This window comes from Phacochoerus africanus, chromosome 2 (genome assembly GCF_016906955.1).
Source record: "Phacochoerus africanus isolate WHEZ1 chromosome 2, ROS_Pafr_v1, whole genome shotgun sequence".
Taxonomy (NCBI): domain Eukaryota; kingdom Metazoa; phylum Chordata; class Mammalia; order Artiodactyla; family Suidae; genus Phacochoerus; species Phacochoerus africanus.
In genome coordinates this window covers 232830682-232850216 of record NC_062545.1, presented here as the reverse complement: position 1 = coordinate 232850216, position 19535 = coordinate 232830682, and the positions used below count along the sequence as shown (strand labels likewise).

The window sequence follows — 19535 nt, the reverse complement described above, 5'->3', positions numbered from 1 at the left end:
GAGGCATGAGGACCCTTGAAGTTCCTGATAGTGCAGTGTTCAGTGATCGTTTTCCAGGGGCCTTGTATGGAAATGGGGCACACCACACCACAATCTTCAGACAGTGACCATCGTAACTGGCATTTTTAGGGGGCTGAGCAGTTCTTGTGTATATGTGGATTGTGTTTCACAGCCCTTTTGATGAAAGTGTAGCCCAGGAACCAACATGAAGTGTGAAAGTGGAATCATTGAGTCCATGGTTGCTTTTAAGAATAGATGACATTTAGGGAGTTCCCGTCATGGCTCAGTGGTAATGAACCCTACTAGGATCCATGAGGATGCAGGTTCCTTCCCTGGCCTTGCTTAGTGGGTTAAGGATCTAGTGTTGCTGTGAGCTGTGGTGTAGGTTGCAGATGCCGCTTGCATCCAGTGTTGCTGTGGCTGTGGGGTAGGCCAACAGCTACAGCTCCATTTAGACCCTAGCCTTGGAAGTTCCATAATGCCCTGGGTGTGGCCTTAAGAAGCAAAAAAAAAAAAAAAAAAAAAAAAAAGAAGAAGAAGAAGAAGAAATGACATTTAAAAAGTCATGTATTAAGAAAGTAATTTATTATTGAATTTGAAACTGTCAGGTAGGGTGTAGGATAAGGAAAACTGCTCTATTTTTAGAAGTTTATTGGACAGAATTAATTACAGATTGCCTCTTGCAAATGGGCCAAGTAATCAGCATAAAGATTAGGATGCTTAGTATGAGTAAGATACATAGACTAAACAAGGATTTGTGCAGAATTTGTATGTGGAAGTCTTCTTCTTCTTCTTCTTCTTCTTTTTTTTTTTTTTTTGGCTTTTTAGGGCTGAACCTGCAGCGGCATGTGGAAATTCCCAGGCTAGGGATGGAATTAGAGCTGCAGCTGCTGGCCTACACCACAGCCATAGCAACACTGGATCTTTAACCCACTGAGCGAGGCCAGGGGTCAAACCTGCATCCTCAAAGATTCTAGTTGGGTTCCTAACCCAGTGAGCCACAATGGGAACTCTGGAAATCCTCTTGCGTTGAAGAGATTTTGGCAAAGCTTAAAGCATCAGATTATGTGTGTGCGTGCATGCGTGTGTGTGAGTGTGTACATTGAATATGCTGTATTTTAACTGCTTACCAAGTGGTGCATTCCCCATTTTTTTTTTTTTCTTTTTGGGCCTCCTGTGGCATATGGAGTTCCTGGGCCAAGGATCAGATCCAAGCTGTAGCTGCAACGCCAGATCCTGGGAGGGGATTGAACCTGTGTCCCAGCATTCCCAAGACGCCAGAGATCCTGTTGCGCCACAGCAGGAACTCCCCCAGTTGGATATTAAATTCATATCTGGTGTTTGTTCTGATGGAAGAACATGGGGCGTGAACTGGGGATTGTTCTCCATGCCTTATTCTGATCCAGTGGGTAGGAAAGGAAAAAGTACCCTTCAGTGCCAGTTATGCATGCCGGAGGAAGTGGCCTTTTTAAATAGCATGATTCTCAAATAGTCTCATTTCTGGGTATGTAGATGGGGGTGGGGCAAGGAGAGGCATAGTACTTGATTAAAAGTACAAATAAGTTTTCTGGGGAATAATTTCAGCCATATTTATAGAAACCAAAGAAGGAGAAAAGCAGAAGTTTTCCAGGACTCACATTCTTGTGTGTGCTGATACGCTTGTTATTTGAAACTTTGATTGGAGGTATATTCACATTTGCAAAGGTGAATGCCTCCTCCCCGTCCCCACATTTAATGTAAGGGGTTCTCGCTAGATTTTATTTTATCAATGGCTTTGGGAGCAGTAGATTTGTATTTCTGTAGGTAGGTCAAGAGTTTTTTATGTTCTGTACTGTGAAAAGAGATTAGCCGGCACTGAATTCACAAAGCGACCTACTAGTAGAGGTCTGTTTCTTTCATTCAGAGATAAGGAATTGTGAAGTCTCTTATTATGCTTTCCATGTGCCTTGGGGAATACGTCATTTTTTACAATTTTAAATAGCTGTTTTTTAAATTGTAACAAATATTTTTTTATTCTAATCCCAAGTAGATTGTTAAAATGTCCATTTAAAACCCTGAGGATATTGTATAAGTTTGTAAAAATAGAAGAACATGAAATTGGGCTACACATTTGTTAAGAATAATTCATTTGTCTCTGTGATAGAACTCTTTTCATGGAACTAAGAAGCTTTTTTTTTGCTTGGTTGATATTTTAGTCCATTATGTGAGAATAATTCTTTGAGTGCTTTTTCTCATTGTACCTATAGCATTTGCATTACACAGACTTTCTCCTTACATGAAGCTTTGCCTTCACTTTGAATTTGCTGCATTTATACAGTAACATCGGAGTGTGAGTATTAAATGCATGAGTGGAATTCACCTGAGAGAGATGGCCAGTCTTGGAAGATGGCACCAGGATTCAAAATGGGTCCCCATTAATTGAAAAAAAAAATTGGAAATTCAAAACTTGGAAACCAGGTTAGATGGATGAGAGTTGAGTGTCGTCAAATCCAGGTTGAGACATTTTTAGACTGTCTTCTACCGTGGGCAGTAGAAGTTAATTATCCTGGATTTGGGCAGCCGTGTCTGTGAAAGTAGTGCCAAACCCAAACTGAGCAGCTGAAGGCTGGGCTCAAGCCCTCGTGCTGCCAGTTACTGGCCAGGTCATCTTAGCTCTGATGCCTCACCCCTGCAAGGCCTTTTAATTCCATGAGGTGAAAAAGACATCTATCTCATAGAATTTTTAGAGCATTAAGTGACAGTCTATTTCAGAGTGGCAAAGTATAAAGAGTTGAGCACAAATTTCTTCTGGTTTCCTTTACAAGAGAGAGGATATTAAGGTGGTGGAGACCACTGTTTCCCCTGTCAGGACTGGAGATTAGTCTTCGTTTGTGCTGCTGAGGCATGGGGGCCAGGGAGACTCATGTGTGCATGCTCTGGGGGACTAGTGCTAGGTTTATTAGTACTTTGTGGGGAGAGTCAGGGGCCCTGCATTCTGATTTGGGCTGTATCATCATGATTGGCCTCCAGAAGTGTCATCAAAATAAGTGAGTGACTAGAGAAAGAGAAGCCCTTTATAAACAAGACAACACCTTATAGATAAGATTTATAGAGAAAAGACAGAAGAAGAAGAGAGGGTACCTCCATTCCCTTCCCTTTTTGGTCCTTCATTTATTAAGCTGCACCTACTTTCCTTTGGGTATTTGTACATGTCAGGGTTTTAGCAGGAAACAAATGGCCCACTACAGCCAGGTGACTAAGAATTTAGAAAGTAAACCAGTGAAGGCTAATGAGCTCAGTAACCAGGGGCCAGCAAGGAGCGGGAGCAGTTCCAGGAACCCAGAGAGGGCAGCTGTGTAGAGAGGGCCACCCAGTGAGAGCTGTGGCCTTTCGGAAGGGACATAGCCTATCTGTAGTGCCCTGGCAGTGGCCAAGCTAAGTGAATGAGTGCGCCTCCCTCATTCTCTTGCTCTCTGGTCTCCTCCTGGTGTCTCCTATGGACTGACCCCAAGCAGAAGACCAAGGACAAGGAAGCGCTTGATGTGAAGTCCTTACCAGTCAGCCTCCTGAGGTGCCAAGCAAGATGGGAAAATAGAGAGAGGATACCTGCGTGTATGTGTGTGTCTGGGGCAATAGGAAGCTATCTTGGGCTTGATGTTTGGGATTTTAGGTCTTTCCTCTTAATCTCTCCCATTTCATTCATTTCTGGGTCGCGTAATCCAGGACCCTTCATTAGTGTGGTACGCAGGGGCTTAGTGGAGATCCAAAGAGGTGCCAAGTGTTGACGGCTCTTGCCCAACAGGATTTAAGTGAAACACAAGCCATTGTAGTTTAGATTTTTTTCTCCTGACTTCTTGATTTTATTTATGGAGGGTAAGCATATAGAGGCCTCTAAGAGAACTAAGAGAAGGAGGCCTTTTGCCTGAATCTTCTGTCTTTTCTTTTCATACTGTTAACCTCGCATATTAAGATTTCTTCTTGGTTTTGGTGTGGGAAAAACTGTCAGAGATTCTCATTTGATGATTGTCTCTCACTGGGGCCTCAGAGCAAGCCACTGGTTCTGGTTTATGGATAATAAAGAAGCAGTCTGCACCTTTTCCTTCCATACTTTGTATTGCTCAGGAAAGTAATGATACTGGTTTCTTTAAATTGTTGATCGGGAGTTCCCGTAGTGGCTCAGTGGTTAACGAATCCAACTAGGAACCACGAGGTTGCGGGTTTGGTTCCTGCCCTTGCTCAGTGGGTTAAGGATCCAGCGTTGCCGTGAGCTGTGATGTAGGTTGCAGACGCGTCTCGGATCCCGCGTTGCTGTGGCTCTGGTGTAGGCCGGTGGCTACAGCTCCGATTCGACCCCTAGCCTGGGAACCTCCATATGCTGTGGGAGTGGCCCAAGAAATAGCAAGAAGACAAAAAAAAAAAAATTCTTGATCGATAATGAGAAACAATTTTATAGATTCTTTCTATTAGAGATACTACTTTTTAGATACTTACGGGTTTTTTTTCCCCCAGTATTCATAGTTGGGATAATAAAATGTTCATTTTTATTATTATTTATCTTTATAATTGTTTTAATCAACATGTAATGACTCTACAATATGAGTACTCTTAATGCACCTGACTCATTGATGTAGTTCACCTGTCATAAAAAGCAGTGCTAATGATTCTACAATATTTAAACTGCGTAGAAATTCTTTTTTTTGTATTTTTTAAATTTAGTTTATTTTAATGATTTTTATTTTTTCCGCTATATTTGGTTTACAGTGTTCTGAAATGTTCATTTTTAACTCTTTGGATTAATGCTGTTAAAAGGGGTTGATAGCATTCACATGGCAGTGTTAACTTTATACTTCAATGAATTCTGGACCACTTTATTAAAAGTCATATGAAAATGATAAAGGAAGTGGTAATTTCACATTTCAAGAAGTTTCAGATCACTTTATTAAAAGTCATATGAAAAGGATAAAGGAATCGGAGACCGCGGGACTGGGGGGCTAGAAATCATCTTCCATTGTAACTTGGGGAGGCTTCTGTGTTTACCAAGACATCTGTAGTCATTTAAGAGTGCCTCTATGAAAATTGTAATACTTATTTGAATTTTTCATGATTGTTTATAAAGATAGTAATGAAATCCAACCACCAGAAAAACCAAACAATTAGGACAGATGTTGTATTCCTAGTTTTTAATTCTCCTTTTCCGCCTTTTTTTTTTTTTTTTTTTTAATGCTTTGTTGATAGGAAATAGCAGCAAGGACACTATAGTCATCCTGTGTATCATTATTCTATTCGTCCATATTTAATATTCAAAAACTTTTAGTCCCCCCTCCCCCACATTGTTAGGGCAAGACAAAGACATTTATTGCTTTGAATATCAAGGAAATTTGAAAGAGAGTAAGAGATACTCAGAAATGAAATTACATACCCATCAAACCACTTAGATTTAGCAAAATAAAGTTTTTAAATTCATAGTTTTAGATTCACTCTAGAAGAAAGAGGTTGTCATTCAGTGAAATCATCTAATCTTTCCATCTTTCCTTCTCCCCACAGGCATTTGTAGCTTTGTTGTAGATTATCTTCAGGCTTATGGTAACTAAAAAGGATTTTGCAGAAGGGGAACATGAGAGCGTAGAAGAAAAAAAAAATCCAGCAACAGTCAATTTTTTTATCATAATATAGTAAAGAGTGGACAGAAGGAAGGAGGGTCACTGTATCTTTTCTAAATTAAGGGAATCCTTGGAATAACTCAGCCAGCCACCCCCCACCCCCGAAATAAATACAGTTGATACTTGGCTATCCTGAAAATCCCAATTCTTATCTGGATACTGTGCTCTCCATATACCCCATTGTAAAATAAAACGAAATATCTAGAAATTTTCAGGTGTTTTTGTCTTAGCACTCTCCGAACAGCTTATGTGTAAGTGCATTGTCTTTTCCAGATCTAAATCCTGGCTAAACATTCCAGCTTCCTGGGATGTGTCTCAGATACTCTTCTGGGAAGAGAGCTTTATCAAGTGTTAATTCTGTTCAAAAGATACTATTTTTGTTGTGTTTCTTATAAGATACATGGTTACAAATCACTATCAAAATCCCATGCTGAGTGGCTTCCAAAGAGGTGACAGCTTTTTTTTAAACTAACCTGCCTCTGAAATGGACCCTCAACCCTCTAGTTTTGCTGAGGGTATACATCAAAGGTGGTACGGCTCTCCTGTGATGCTCCTCTCAGCAGGACCTTAGGGGTGTCACATCCAAGCCCTGTTCCTAGTTCAGTTGTCTAGGAGGCTGAGAGAAGATATCACGGTCTGATCAGTGCTGTCTGTTTCTCTTCCAGGGACAGGAGAGAGCGGCAAGAGTACGTTTATCAAGCAGATGAGAATCATCCACGGGTCGGGCTACTCTGATGAAGACAAAAGGGGCTTCACCAAGCTGGTGTATCAGAACATCTTCACGGCCATGCAGGCCATGATCAGAGCCATGGACACGCTCAAGATCCCCTACAAGTATGAGCACAATAAGGTAAGCATGGCTCCTCCTAGGAACAGCTACAAAGCCTTCCCAGTGTGAATGGTCTCTTCTCATGATGTCATAGTGGGTTTTTGGTGGTTTTTTTTTTTTTTTTGGCTGCACACGTGGCATGTGGAAGTTCCTGGGCCAGGACCATAGTGGGATTTTTTTTTTTTTTTTTTTTGTCTTTTTGCTATTTCTTTGGGCCACTCCTGTGGCATATGGAGGTTCCCAGGCTAGGGGTCGAATCGGAGCTGTAGCCACTGGCCTACACCAGAGCCATAGCAACACGGGATCCGAGACGCGTCTGCAACCTACACCACAGCTCACGGCAACGCCGGATCGTTAACCCACTGAGCAAGGGCAGGGACCGAACCCGCAACCTCATGGTTCCTAGTCGGATTTGTTAACCACTGCGCCATGATGGGAACTTCTTTTTTTTGTTTGTTTTTTTTAAATGGACATTTTTCATCTCATTCTAAATGGGACGTTGAGCAAATGATTTATAAATTGTTTTTTTCCCACAAGTCCTTAAAGTCATATCTATAAAAAATTGGAGTTGTCTTCTTAATGATATCAATGAAAAAGATATGTTTAGATATTTGACAGTAGATATGTGACATTAAAAATGTAGGGGCAACCATTACTTTAAAAGGACACTTTTGTCAGTTTAAGACAAATTGACCAAAGTGAGAGGATTCACATGAGAAGGGTGGCTTTGCTTCAACCTCCCATTCTTTGTGCTTCCTTGAAAAAAAGAGCAAACATTTAACCATTAAAACTGTTGTATCCAGTTTGATTTTGGATATCGTGTCTTCCTTTTAGTAGTACCATAGGCTTAATTTTATTTCAAAATAGGCCCCTCTGGCACTTCAGTAACCTTTCAAATACGTTTCCTGCAGTTATGTTAAAGTAGTGGGAAATCTGTAAAATCACTTGAGAAAGGGTTACCAACAAATTTTTTTTTTAATTTTTAGCTTTTTAGAACATAAGCAAACTTTCCTAACATCTAGCATTATTTCTAGATAATAGAAAACTAGGTTTTGTATTTAAATGAGAACAAATGCTGTAGTTGCTCACCCTCCAAATATTACAGTTATGTGATCCTTAGTAAGGTTGGTGCATCTGAGGTCATCTCCAGGTTTGATTTATGTCGGAGTTTATGAAGGAAGTGAAATCTATTTGGAATGTGTGGAAATGTCTTCCTGGTCTGCTTTCTTCCGTTCTTGTCGATCAGTATGTCTACTGATGGATGCAGTCTTTGTTCCTTCCAACTTGTAGATGCTGATCTTATAGTAAGCTGGGAAAACCTCACCTTTTATTGACAAAACCCTGCATTTGCACACATAGTATTTTGAGGGCCTTCAGTCAGAACTTTCATTTTTTTGCCGTCACCATTGATAATCTATTCTTGATGCTATTTCCATATACCAGGATTAGTGGAGAATAGTAAGAAGTGGGCATGCCCAGTGTAACTCATAAACTGAGATGTAACTCACAAACATGATTCATAGGTAAAATAAAACAGTTCTCTCTACTTCTGCTTCTGTTACCATTTAGAAGCTTCTAAATATACCCATCATTTTAAAATTAGGCATTTCTTTTTGGGGGAGCGTTTCCTTGAAATTAACTAGGTGTTTCTTATGTAACTGGTACCCTCACACTTGGTTTTCCGGCAGCACCAAGAGAGTCTCCCCACAAATAACAGGAACCCCCAACCCACCCCGCCCCCACAAATCACCCTGCTTGCTTCTCTGCTCTCAAGAGTGAAAATACCTGGGTAGGTTCATAAGCCTGGGAGTTGGGAGTGTGGTACCTGAATCAGGTGAGGCTGCCTGGATATGGAAGCGGACTGAATTTAATCAGCACCAACCCCCATCCCACTCCTAGCCCTGAAATCTCAGAGTTTCTGAGATAGGTGGCATGCTTGTTTTGTTGATGTTGTGAGACAGCTCTGTTGGAACTTTTTAAAAAAATGCTAGTGCAACTTTCCCAGGGTACAATTGGTTGATAATATGACGATCTGATGAATTCTGGCTGAATTACTGCATAATGGGTAGTTTGTTTATATATATTTAGCCAGTTTACACATTACAGTATATATAGTACCATCTTCTCAATTATACCCCCAAAAAAGAAAAAATTGTCTTTCTTTATGCTGTAGAAGAATCCTTCAGGATCTTGCCTTGAGGTTATTTAGGTTTTTCATATGAAGATTATTTATTGTAGTCCTATGGATGTAGAATACAATGTGGAATTTATGCTTATTCAATGCAACACATTGAAGAATGCTTAGTGTGTGTTATTTGAGCTCTTTGTAGCAATTCTAGTTAAGTAGACTTTACTGTGTTAAGTATTAGGCACTTAAAAATTAACATCATAAGATGTTACAATAATGAAACAAGTTTTTCTGAAAGATCATAATTAGCCTGTGAAATCTTCCCACATCTCTTGGCGACTTAACATACTGCCTAATATAGTGACATTAGGGTGAGCTGACCTCTGAATTCCTCGGTATGTTTAATTCCCTTTAATTCAGAATATAAATTTCATTCACATTTGCCCCATTTTCTCTACAACAGGTATGAATTTTAAAGCACTACCTCTTGTATCCTCCATTGACTCCTCGAGCTCTGCCCCCTCCTTGGCTTTGTTGATGCTCATTAAGGAAATAATGTCCTCTGTCTCCTTCCTGTCCCACGCACTTCCTCCTGGTGGTCTTCATTCCTTCCGTGGTACTAAGTGATCCCACCCTCCTTTAGCAGAACCCATGGTGGAGTATTGATAACTGCCTGGCTTGTATTAGTTATGATGATTTGGGTATTGATCTTATTTTCCTGATAAGCTTCTAGGCTCTTTGAGTCTTTCTTTTCTGGCCATGCGCATAGCATATGGAAGTTCCCAGGCCAGGGATCAAACCTGCACTGCAGCAGTGACCCAGGCTGCTTCAATGACAACGCCGGATCCTTAACCCCCTGTGCCGCAAGAGAACTCTGTCCTAGGCTCTTTGAAAATAAAGCTTGTGTCAGTTCCATCTCAGTACTATTCTTCATTGTCCCTGGTGTTGTATCATGTTCAGAGCAGGTGTTTAAAAAATACCTTTGAGTAGGCAAATCATTTGTAAGCTTGAACAACTGAAAACCTCCTCACTTGCCACCATATTGTTGAAAGGATGATTCAAATCAATAGATAGCTGTTGAAATCATTCTATATGCATAAGGGAATAAGTGCACTGGACATCAGGGATGCAGAGAAAGTTAACCAGGGCCAGGCAGGCCAGGAAGGGGCAAGGGCAGAACTGTGGGAGGGGCACTTTGGTAGAGGGGTGGCTAGAGTAAAAAATGTTCAGAAGAAGGAATGTGTATGCAGTGTATAAACTGGCCCGTTTAACTAGAACAGAAATCTTACAGAGGAGAACTGGAGAGTAAGCACCCCCAAAATGGTTTAGAATGTGCTTCTGAAAGGTTTTAAATCTAGGCTGAGAAGTTTGGAAGGCAGCTGTGGGAACCACTAGACCACCAACGTCTTGGCCAGAGTAAAAAGTTTGACTTTTATTTTCTTATATTTATGATACCTACCATAATCCTTTATGTTTTGGTTAGAATTTTCAGCACAAGTTTCTGGCTACAGTATACTCTTAATGTTTTAAAAATAGTTTAAAGGACTTGGTGTGCATTTTATTAGCAATTATTTGGAAGCAGTACATTGTGATTTGTATTATTTTGTGACCCTCAAGATATAAAGTAAATAACCGTTGAATTTATTGAAAAGCTTATTTGCACTTACTGCCACCTTGGCCCTAGTCTGTGGTGGTAACATAAATAAAAACAAACATTTTCCAGTATTGTCCAGCCTAACTTTGTTCTTGCTCTTGAGTTCGTATATTTTATAAAGCAAAAACATAGCTTACAAACAATATGGACCATTCTTAACTGAAAAATTGTTCAGTTTTGTTTGCTGTGAAACTGGTCTAGCTAGGGGACAGACGTGCTGAAATACTGGTATTTCTTTTGTTCCTGTTTAATTGTTACTACATTGAATTGAGAGTCTTGCTGGTTAGCAGGGGGCTGGCATAGTGATCAGGGGTAGTCCAGGCCCAGATGGTGGCATGGCATTGTAGCCCTTACTCAGGGTTCGGTGAATGTTTATTTCCAGGGGAGCTTATAATAAATTGCAAACTTTTGCCACAAAACAGATGGATTCTTCCTTGGGCCTGTACCCACTATCCTGTTAACTTGGACTTTCTTTGCCAAACAAGTGATCTTATGGGTGAGCTGCGTGGACTCACCCCAAGTAAGAGAACACATTTGGGGACTTCTTCTGAATTCTGTGTGCTCAGGTTTATTTATTTCTAAATATTACTTCACCTTTTCCCTAAACACAACTGTTGATAGCTAACATTAAAAGGGATTAAATATTTGTCACTTAGTCAAATCAAAAGATCCGTTTAAGGCTTCACTAGGTGCAAGGCATTCAGTGATGAGGCAGATTACTCTGTCATTTCTTACTTTCCAAAGGGGGAATTTTTCCTCACTATTATTTTATGCTCTCTTCTCATAAACAAGCATATGCTTCTGATTATTCTCTGCTTTGGCATTGAAGTCAGCTCAGTAAAATTTCTGTGTTAATATGGATAAGGACTGTCTTGAGTTACACCTTAGGGAAGTAGATCACAAAGTTTTGAACTCATAGTTTTTATGGACTTAAGATCTATACCCGGCAGTTGGGATTCTTCCTGCTTTGCCTGTTGTTGTTTGATATGCCTAAGCTTTATTTTCTCAGTTGATTGCAGATTACCTTACAGTGAGCAAGCTTCTTGTTTTACAGTTTGTTATCTCCTCCACAGCATGCCAGGAGTGTTGTAGGAGCTTTTGTTCATTGAATTGCTTATTCCAGATCGGAGGTCCTGGTGTCCCTTTGCTGTTGTCTTATATTTCTGTACATTTCAGGGTATTCTTAGGGCAGTTTCAAAGTCTTGACTCCCTTTGCTCCCTTTGCTAATCCCAGGAAGAGAAAAGAATCTTCTTCATGCAGTGAACTCCAGACAGTTAGGGAGTAGAACTCGGCCACATGTGAATGTTGAATAGACATTGTCACCTTCTGTTCTAGTTTTCACCATTAGACTCGAAAGTCCTGATGACCAGGGCTCTTTTAGTACCTAGACCAGAGCTGCTTTTGACCAACTAGCCAGGAGTTTCCAGGCCCGATACTGTGTTTCCCTTTCTCCTGTGGGTGGACAGACTAAGAGGAGATGTAGCTTTAGTACTACCTCTTGTTTCCCAGAACCTAAGAAAGGACGTGTAACAGAGGAGGTACCTTGTTGACCACATTTCCAGCTTTCTGAATTTTCTGTACTTCCTGAGAAGTCATTTTTCAAAATAGAGTGTAGCCAGGATTCTGGAGGACTTGCCAACTTATTCGTGCCTTTAATCAGTTGAACAGGAAATTCAACATGAGGGAATTTTCTGAGAGACTGATATCATTTTAGTATTTGTCACCTGTATGATAAGCATTTAATAAAGCACGCCATAGTTAGTATATGTTGGTATCTATCCCTCTGAAGAGTTGTTTCAGTCAAGCTTCTCTGCTTGCAAGCATCAGAAGCCAACACTGGCTAACTTAAGTAGAAGAATTTATGGGAATGTGAGGCCACTCAGAGAATTGAGGAGAAGCCTAAGGAGTAATGTGGAAACCAGGACAGGTCTGTGAAATTCATCTGCCAGTAGGATGAATCCTCACCATTTTCAATCTTGTGTCACCCCACTCGGGATTCAGATTCCTGGGAAAACTTGCCTGATTCACCTAGCCTGGCCTCTGTCCTGGCTCTTTGGCCAAGGCTGGGCAATTTGATTGACAGTCCCTGAAGGAAATCTGGGTATAGTTAGTAGAAGAGGAATGACGCTGGTGCAAATCACAATTATCCACTGCAAAATCATACCATCGATTGGGAAAATAAGGTGACACATGGATTTGCTCTAGATACAAGCACTCCAGTTTTGTTCAGCATTTGCTGAGCCTATCCTAAAATAATTTTCTAATTCTGGGCTTGCTCAGGGTGGGAGGTGGGAGAAAGTTGAGGGGGTTAGTGATACAGCAACAGTTAGAAATGAGGTAAGTAGCTGAGTATGAGCCCAAGCACCAAATAGCTGAGAAACCTTGAGATTATCACATTTCCACCCTATGCCTAAATCCCTTTACTCTGTAAGCTTGAATTTCCTCCTCTGTAGAATGGGACATAAACAATAGGATTGTTTCAAGGGCTAAATAGATAATGTATGTGAAAATGTCTTGCAAATGATAGGAAAAAAAAATGCAGAGGTTTTTATAAGATGAATTGTCTTAAAGAGAACAAATACCACTTGTCTTCCATCTTTATTAAGGATAAACAAACAGAAAATAACTTAAACAGTATAACCAGATAGATTTAGGAGCTATCTAAGGAAAAACTTTCCTCAGAGTGACAGTCATTGAAATGGGATACCAAGGGAGGTAGAGAATTCTCCTTATCTGGATGTGTTCAAAAATAGAATGTATTTTTAACATGTGTCTTTAACATTCTTTAAGGCAGTTTTGCTGAAATAAGACCAGGGATGGACTAGACAACCTCTCACAGCATGCTTTCCAACACTGTTTTTCCTCATGCTGATTCCGATTCCAAAACACTAACAAAGAGATGAAGCTGTTGTTAAAGTTATTTTATTATAATTTAAAATTACTCCGTTTTTGAACATTGTCCATTGCAGAGCACTGATGAGAATTTTAAAAAGAAAAAAAAAAAGGACAATTAAAAACAGATTTGTCTTGACAGTGGTCTTTAGCCCAGTGGAAATTTTTCTTCCTTTGCATCTAAATCTCATAAGTGATTACAATATTTATATCTATGTAAGTCTTTTTTTTTTTTTTTTTTAAACAGTGTTGTTCACAGTTCAGAATTGGATGCAGGTTTTGTGGATATTGGTAGTGATAGTTATATTAATTGGATTGTTGGCTACTGGCCACCAAAGACAGCCTGTACTTTTTCATAGGGAAACTTTCTAGCCTGCTTCTACAAATCTTTCAGAGTTTTCTTTCTGATAAGTAGCCTAAAGGAATCTAGAATCTTTGTATGACCAACTTGATCTTTCGGCCACCTCTTTTTCTGAGGCTGGCTTACCAATTTCCCCTTCTGTCTAGGCTCTTCTTGAGAGTTGATCACCACGGATTCTCTAGCACCTACCTGTATCAGATTTCAAAATCCCTTCATATACCTTCTTTTCTATTTTAATATCTTGCAAATATATCCTAGCCATATTTTCTCCTCACTCTATCCTTGTTCTACTGCAGTTCTTTATTCATTTTATACCCATGGCAGCCATGTAAAAATAAAAGATGAATATGAGATTTTTGTAATCCCTTTTTCTTGGCTAAACTTAATCCATAATCCCAAAGCATGCCCTATCAATTATTCAGGCTGAGTTATCTTGAGTTCATGTTCATCAGAGGAGGACTCTGAAACAAAGAAAGACTTTAGCAGCTGACTGAGGCTGTTTTCTTCTTTTTTGGGTGATTTTTATATACAGAGATGTGCATACATCATTCTTATTATCCACGTGTTTTTTCATTGTGAACATATTTGTATGTGATCTGTTGATCTAGATTAACATGACCAGAAATTCAGAAACTTCTTTATTGCTTCCTTCAGAATGTTCTCAGCCCACAAAGGGTGACTACCATCCTACCTTCTAAAAACATAGATTGGTTTTATTAGTTTTTGAACTTTGTATAACTGGAAGTATACAGTATATATTCCTTTGTTTCTAGTTTATTTCACTGAGCCTTACATTTGTGGAACACACCTATATTGTTACTTCATTTATTCTCATTGCTGTTTAATAGCACTGCCTCATTTTATGAAAGTGGTTTATGTCTGTGCTGTGTAGTATGGTAGTCACTAGGCAAGTGTGACTGTTGAGTCCATGAAATGTGACCACTGGCTGAGGAAATTAATTTTTACTTCACTTAGTCTCTAAAATTTACATTTAGACTTGCACATGACTAGTGGCTACTGTATTGGACAGCACAGTTGTATAATAATCCATTTTATGAATATGCTATAATTTGTTTATATGTCCTATTAGTAGACATTTGAATGTTTCTGGCTCTTACAAATAATGCCAATGTCAACTTTCTTGTACCCATCTTTTGGTGAACATAAGCATGTATTTCTTTCGGGTACATACCCAGAATTTGGGGTTGTTGACTCAAAGTATATATCTGGTCAGTTTCAGTACATAGATACTACAAAAGAGTTTTCCAGAATGACTGTACCAATTTACTTTCTTCCATTAGCTGTCTATGAAAGTTCTGGTTGCCCCATATCCTTGACAACACTTGGTATTATTAATCTCTTTATTTTAGCTATTCTGGTGGCTATATCTTGGTGTAACATTGTTGCATTTCTTTGATAAGCAGGCATGTCAAACACCTTTTGATATATTTATTGGCCACTTGGTTATCTTTTAAAAAATACTTTTTACCTCTTTTTTTCTCTGTTGTGTATCTGATTTCTTATTGTTTTATAGCTCTTCATATATTAAGAATATGAATTTGTTAAGTGTATTACAAATATCATCTCTACTATGAGACTTCCTCTTTATTTTCTTCATAATACCTTAAGTGAAAAGAAGTTCTTAATTGTAGCATAGTCCAGTTTGTCTTTTTTTTTTTTAACCCTTCTGGTTTGTGCTTTTGTATCCTTTTAAAGTAATCTTAGTCTCCTTTAGATTGTATAGAAAATCTGCAAGGTTTTTTCCTAAATTCTTTGTTCTGCATTTTATTTTATCTTTTGCTTTGTTTTTAGGGATGCATGCGAAGCATATGAAAGTTCCCAGGTTGAATTGGAACTGCAGCTGTCAGCTTACGCTATAGCCACCGCAACATGGGATCCGAGCCATGTCTGTGACCCCAGCTCACAGCAACATCAAATCCTTAACCCACTGATTGAGGCCAGGGATTGAACCCTTATCCTCATGGATGCTAGTCAAGTTCGTTATTGCTGAGCCACAATGGGAACTCCTGTTTTGCATTTTATACTTGGATTTAAAATGAATTATATTTGAAATGGATTATATCGTATGAGATGGGGGGGCGGGGTCAGGTTTTATTACTTTCAAGACTTGGATATATAATTAACTCATTTATTGAAAAGACTATCCTTTACCCAGAGCAATGCAATATTTATCATCTTTGTTGCAAATCAAGTAAGTATATATGTGTGTGGATTTGTTTCTGAACCTTCTATTCTGTTCATTAGTCTATTTTGTGTATATTTGTGTCAGTGCTATACTCTATCAATCAGTGACTGAGCTTTGAAATGAATTTTAATATTAGACAGTATAAAGTCATCCAGCTTTGGTTTCCTTCTTCAAGATTGTACAAGAGCCAAATTGATTTGCTTGTAATTGAAAGTACCTTTAAGGAAGAGTATTACTTTAAGCTAATGGGTAGATTTCCCAGGGTGAACCCAGATATTATAATTGTTCTCTGTAAGGCAAACATCTTCCCTTTCATGGAACCAGTTTTCTTATTTAGCCTTTGTTGACTGCATAGCTCGATACAATGTCTTCTGTTCTTCCTAGATTAAATAACATGGCATTTTTATTATTAATTACCTTATTTACAAGGGTTATGGAGCTACTGTGTGGCTTTGTCATTATTTACCTGGATTAATAGTCTTTCTTGCTTTATCATTTCCTTTAACCAGAGTGGGAGCTAAACTGTGTTCTCTTCCACTTTCCTTTTTATGGACAAAAATTGCTGTGCACCACCCACATTCATTTGGCTGCTTTAGCTTCTTAGTTCATATCTTCACTCTCCATAGCATTGTAGAAAGATTGGACAGGCTCACCTGGATTTTCTTTTGTTTTGTTGTCTCCAGCTATAGTGGAAATAGACCATGTATAGGGCAGATCAGTGTAAGAGCTATAATTAGGTAAGAAGGAAATGCAAGCTTGTTTTGTACTTTCATTAACTGTAGTATTTTAACCCCATTACGTAACATTTTTATTCATTTATATCTTTTTTTAAAAGTTATAGTCCACTTATGATAAAATAGTGGCTATATTCGCTGTGTTGTACAGTATATCCCTGTAGCTTATCTTATCCATAATAGTTTGTATCTCTTAATCCCCTGTGTTCATTATGTCTTAATGAAGATGTTGGAAAGCAGCTCATTTTGGTGCACAGGCTGGTAGAATTGCAGTCACGTTTTCTACACGCAGACATATATACACACTCATGTATGATTGTTGTCTAGTGTGTTAGAAATGACCTTTGGACACTGAGTATATGAGATAAAACTGATGAAAGATCAGTTTCTGTCCTTATTGTACTTAGGTACTTTACTTATATAAAGCTTATCAGTGCCCATCTCATCTCCTTTTTCTGTTTTCAACTAATCCACACTGTTTAAAATTGAGTGAGAAAGGAGGAAAATCACACTTAGGGGCAGAATCCAGGCTTTAATTATTTAAACCTAGCACATAACGTGGTACATGGTTTTACTGTGTTTTTGAATGAATGAGTGAATGAACATTTGTGTACTCTATGACGGGCTTTTAGGTCCAGTGTGGTATGCTGTGTAAGGACACTGTTGTTGGAGTCAGACACAGTTTGGCTTGGGATGTAGCTCTGAAACAAAATTGCTGTATAATACTGAGCAGTTCATCTCTCTGAATTCCAGTTCCCTTATCCGTAAGGTAGTGGTGGTTATAATGCCTACTTCACAATATGTAGGGACAATCATCATCTCTGAAAAAGTTGAAAAATGTTTCTTGTTAAGTAGAGATGATACTCTTTCATGTTGTAGCTCAACAAATATTTACTAAAGTCTTCCTATGTGAAAGTCAACATAAACCAATTTGGCTGGTTTGTAAAAAGAAACAGCAAGTGCTCTAAGGAACTTTACTTGATGTGTCCAAACACATGTGAACTCTGCATTAGCCAGCTCCCTCTAAATCCTTTTCAGCTGCTCCGACCTTGGATGTCCAGGGACTGACAGCCCCCATGTAAAATACATGTGGCATAGTTTAACACATTTTAGTAGGAAGTTGTAAATCTGGTCATTTGGCTGTTCTTCGTTAATTCCTGGCAAAGCTTCACATAAATACTTTCCCTGTCTTTTAAACCAAGTAATGCATGATTTTCCCCTTTAATTTTAAAGCCATACATCTATTTTTCAATTACAAAGGCAGAATCTATTTGTTGGAAGCAGGGAGAGTGAATGCCTAGTGGAGTCTAAAGGGATCTAGTGAGAGTATGAGAAATGCTAGCATTTTCCCTCCTCATTCTGACACCACTGAAGAACTCATTTTAGTTCTGGACTTAAACTTTTTACTGTGGTGGACAGTTAGGGTGGGGTTTGCTTGGGATTGATTGGTCATATATATGGGAGCCTAAAATCTTGTTTCTTGTACTCAATTCTCCACTATATTGCTTACCCTACATCACTTACACTTGCTAGATTATTGTGCTTTTAAATACCATACTGTTAATATACTATGATCTTCATGAATATATATGCATGTGTCCAAATATGAATATCCTCAAGGCAATGTACTTTTAAAAATACATTGTCACATTTTGTGTCACATTATACTATGACACTTTCCTTTTGAAGGATACAAAAAATGCTCCACTTCAAGCTGTGATCTCTAGTTTTGACTGATTTGTTGTAAACCTATCACATTTGAACACATTTGTTTTCCTAATTTTATGTTTCTTAAAGTGAATTTGCTAAGAAGATGCCTTTAAGTTGTTGCCACCACTACTTGGTAAGGTGATTGTGCAGTTTTCTTATATCTTGTATCATTAGTTTAAAATGAGAAATGACTTAGAAGGGACTGGCATTACCAGCATCTGTCAAGAAACTTGATGTCACTGCTGAGGTGTGTAAGATTATAGATCATTTATCTGCTTCTTTCAACGTACGCACATGCTCTATGGTCAAAAGTATAACAGTTTTCAACTAAAAAGTAGGCTTTCCTGGCTGTGGTTGACCTAGGCATGTCTGGGAGGGGTGAGAAGTCCTTGAAGTCTGTGATTCCTTGGTCGGAGTTTGCTGTGCAGTTCATTGTTTTTCTTGTCACTCTCAGGCCTTGCCCATGGCAAAGGAGTAAGATCCTGATCCTGTGTTCCATATTGTCGTAGGAAACTGAAAGCAATGCTCCTCAGAGTTTTAGGAAGTTTGGCTTTAGCAGGGCCAAGTGCAATGTCAGTGTGATATTTGGCAGATAATTTGATGTGGGCATAAAATGGCCAAGACTGTATAGTTTGCTCTTGGTCTAGGTGACTGTTGTGCCCATGATGGGGGAGAAGGGTGACCTGAAAGAAAAGTTGTCTTTGTACCGTGAAACTATAATTTAGCTAAATGTAGTCTGGGAATGAGACACCTTCCGATTTGTGTAAAAGGTGCCATATAGTCCGATGACAGCTTTGGGTCACCCTAAGTGAGTATGAGGCTGGGAACAGTGATTTTATATTTTAGAGTAGTGCATTCCAAACTTTAATGTGTGTGCAAACCATGTGAGACCTTGTTCAAATGTAGATTGTATTTCACTGTATCTGGGCAAGGCCCAAGATTCTCCTTTCCTAACAAAATCTCAGGTGATGTTAAAGTTGCCTGAAGTAGACTCATCTTTGAAATTACTGACTCATACCTGAGGCAGTATGAAATCAGCAGCATGCTGACCTTTGAGTAAAGGTTTTAGAACTTATACAGCCATAGGATTTCAGCTGAAGGATACTCAGCAAGTTATAGGCTTCCTAAGCTACGCCTTCCTCATCTGAAAAGTGAGGACGATAGTGATACCCACTTCCTATAGTCGATATAGGCATTGGTGAGAGAAGATAGATGCGAAACTTTTAGGATGGTAATATCATTATAGTGTCTGCTAAATGGTTGTTGTCAAATTCTTCCCATAGGTTTGAATCAGGAGAAACATTTGGGCCTTTGGTTAAGATGCAGAATGTTTGAGGAGAAATTGCTGATTATTTGAAGATGTTGAAAAGGCTATGATCCA

General features: G+C 39.0%; 1 protein-coding gene across 1 annotated transcript in view; it reads left to right on the top strand.

Annotated features, from left to right (window-relative positions):
* Positions 1-19535, top strand: part of LOC125120082 (guanine nucleotide-binding protein G(q) subunit alpha) — a 300978-nt gene that overhangs the window by 102533 nt on the left and 178910 nt on the right. The window contains exon 2 of the mRNA XM_047767808.1: positions 6305-6489. Coding sequence (XP_047623764.1) covers positions 6305-6489 — 185 coding nt within the window. The remainder of the gene's footprint in view (positions 1-6304; positions 6490-19535) is intronic.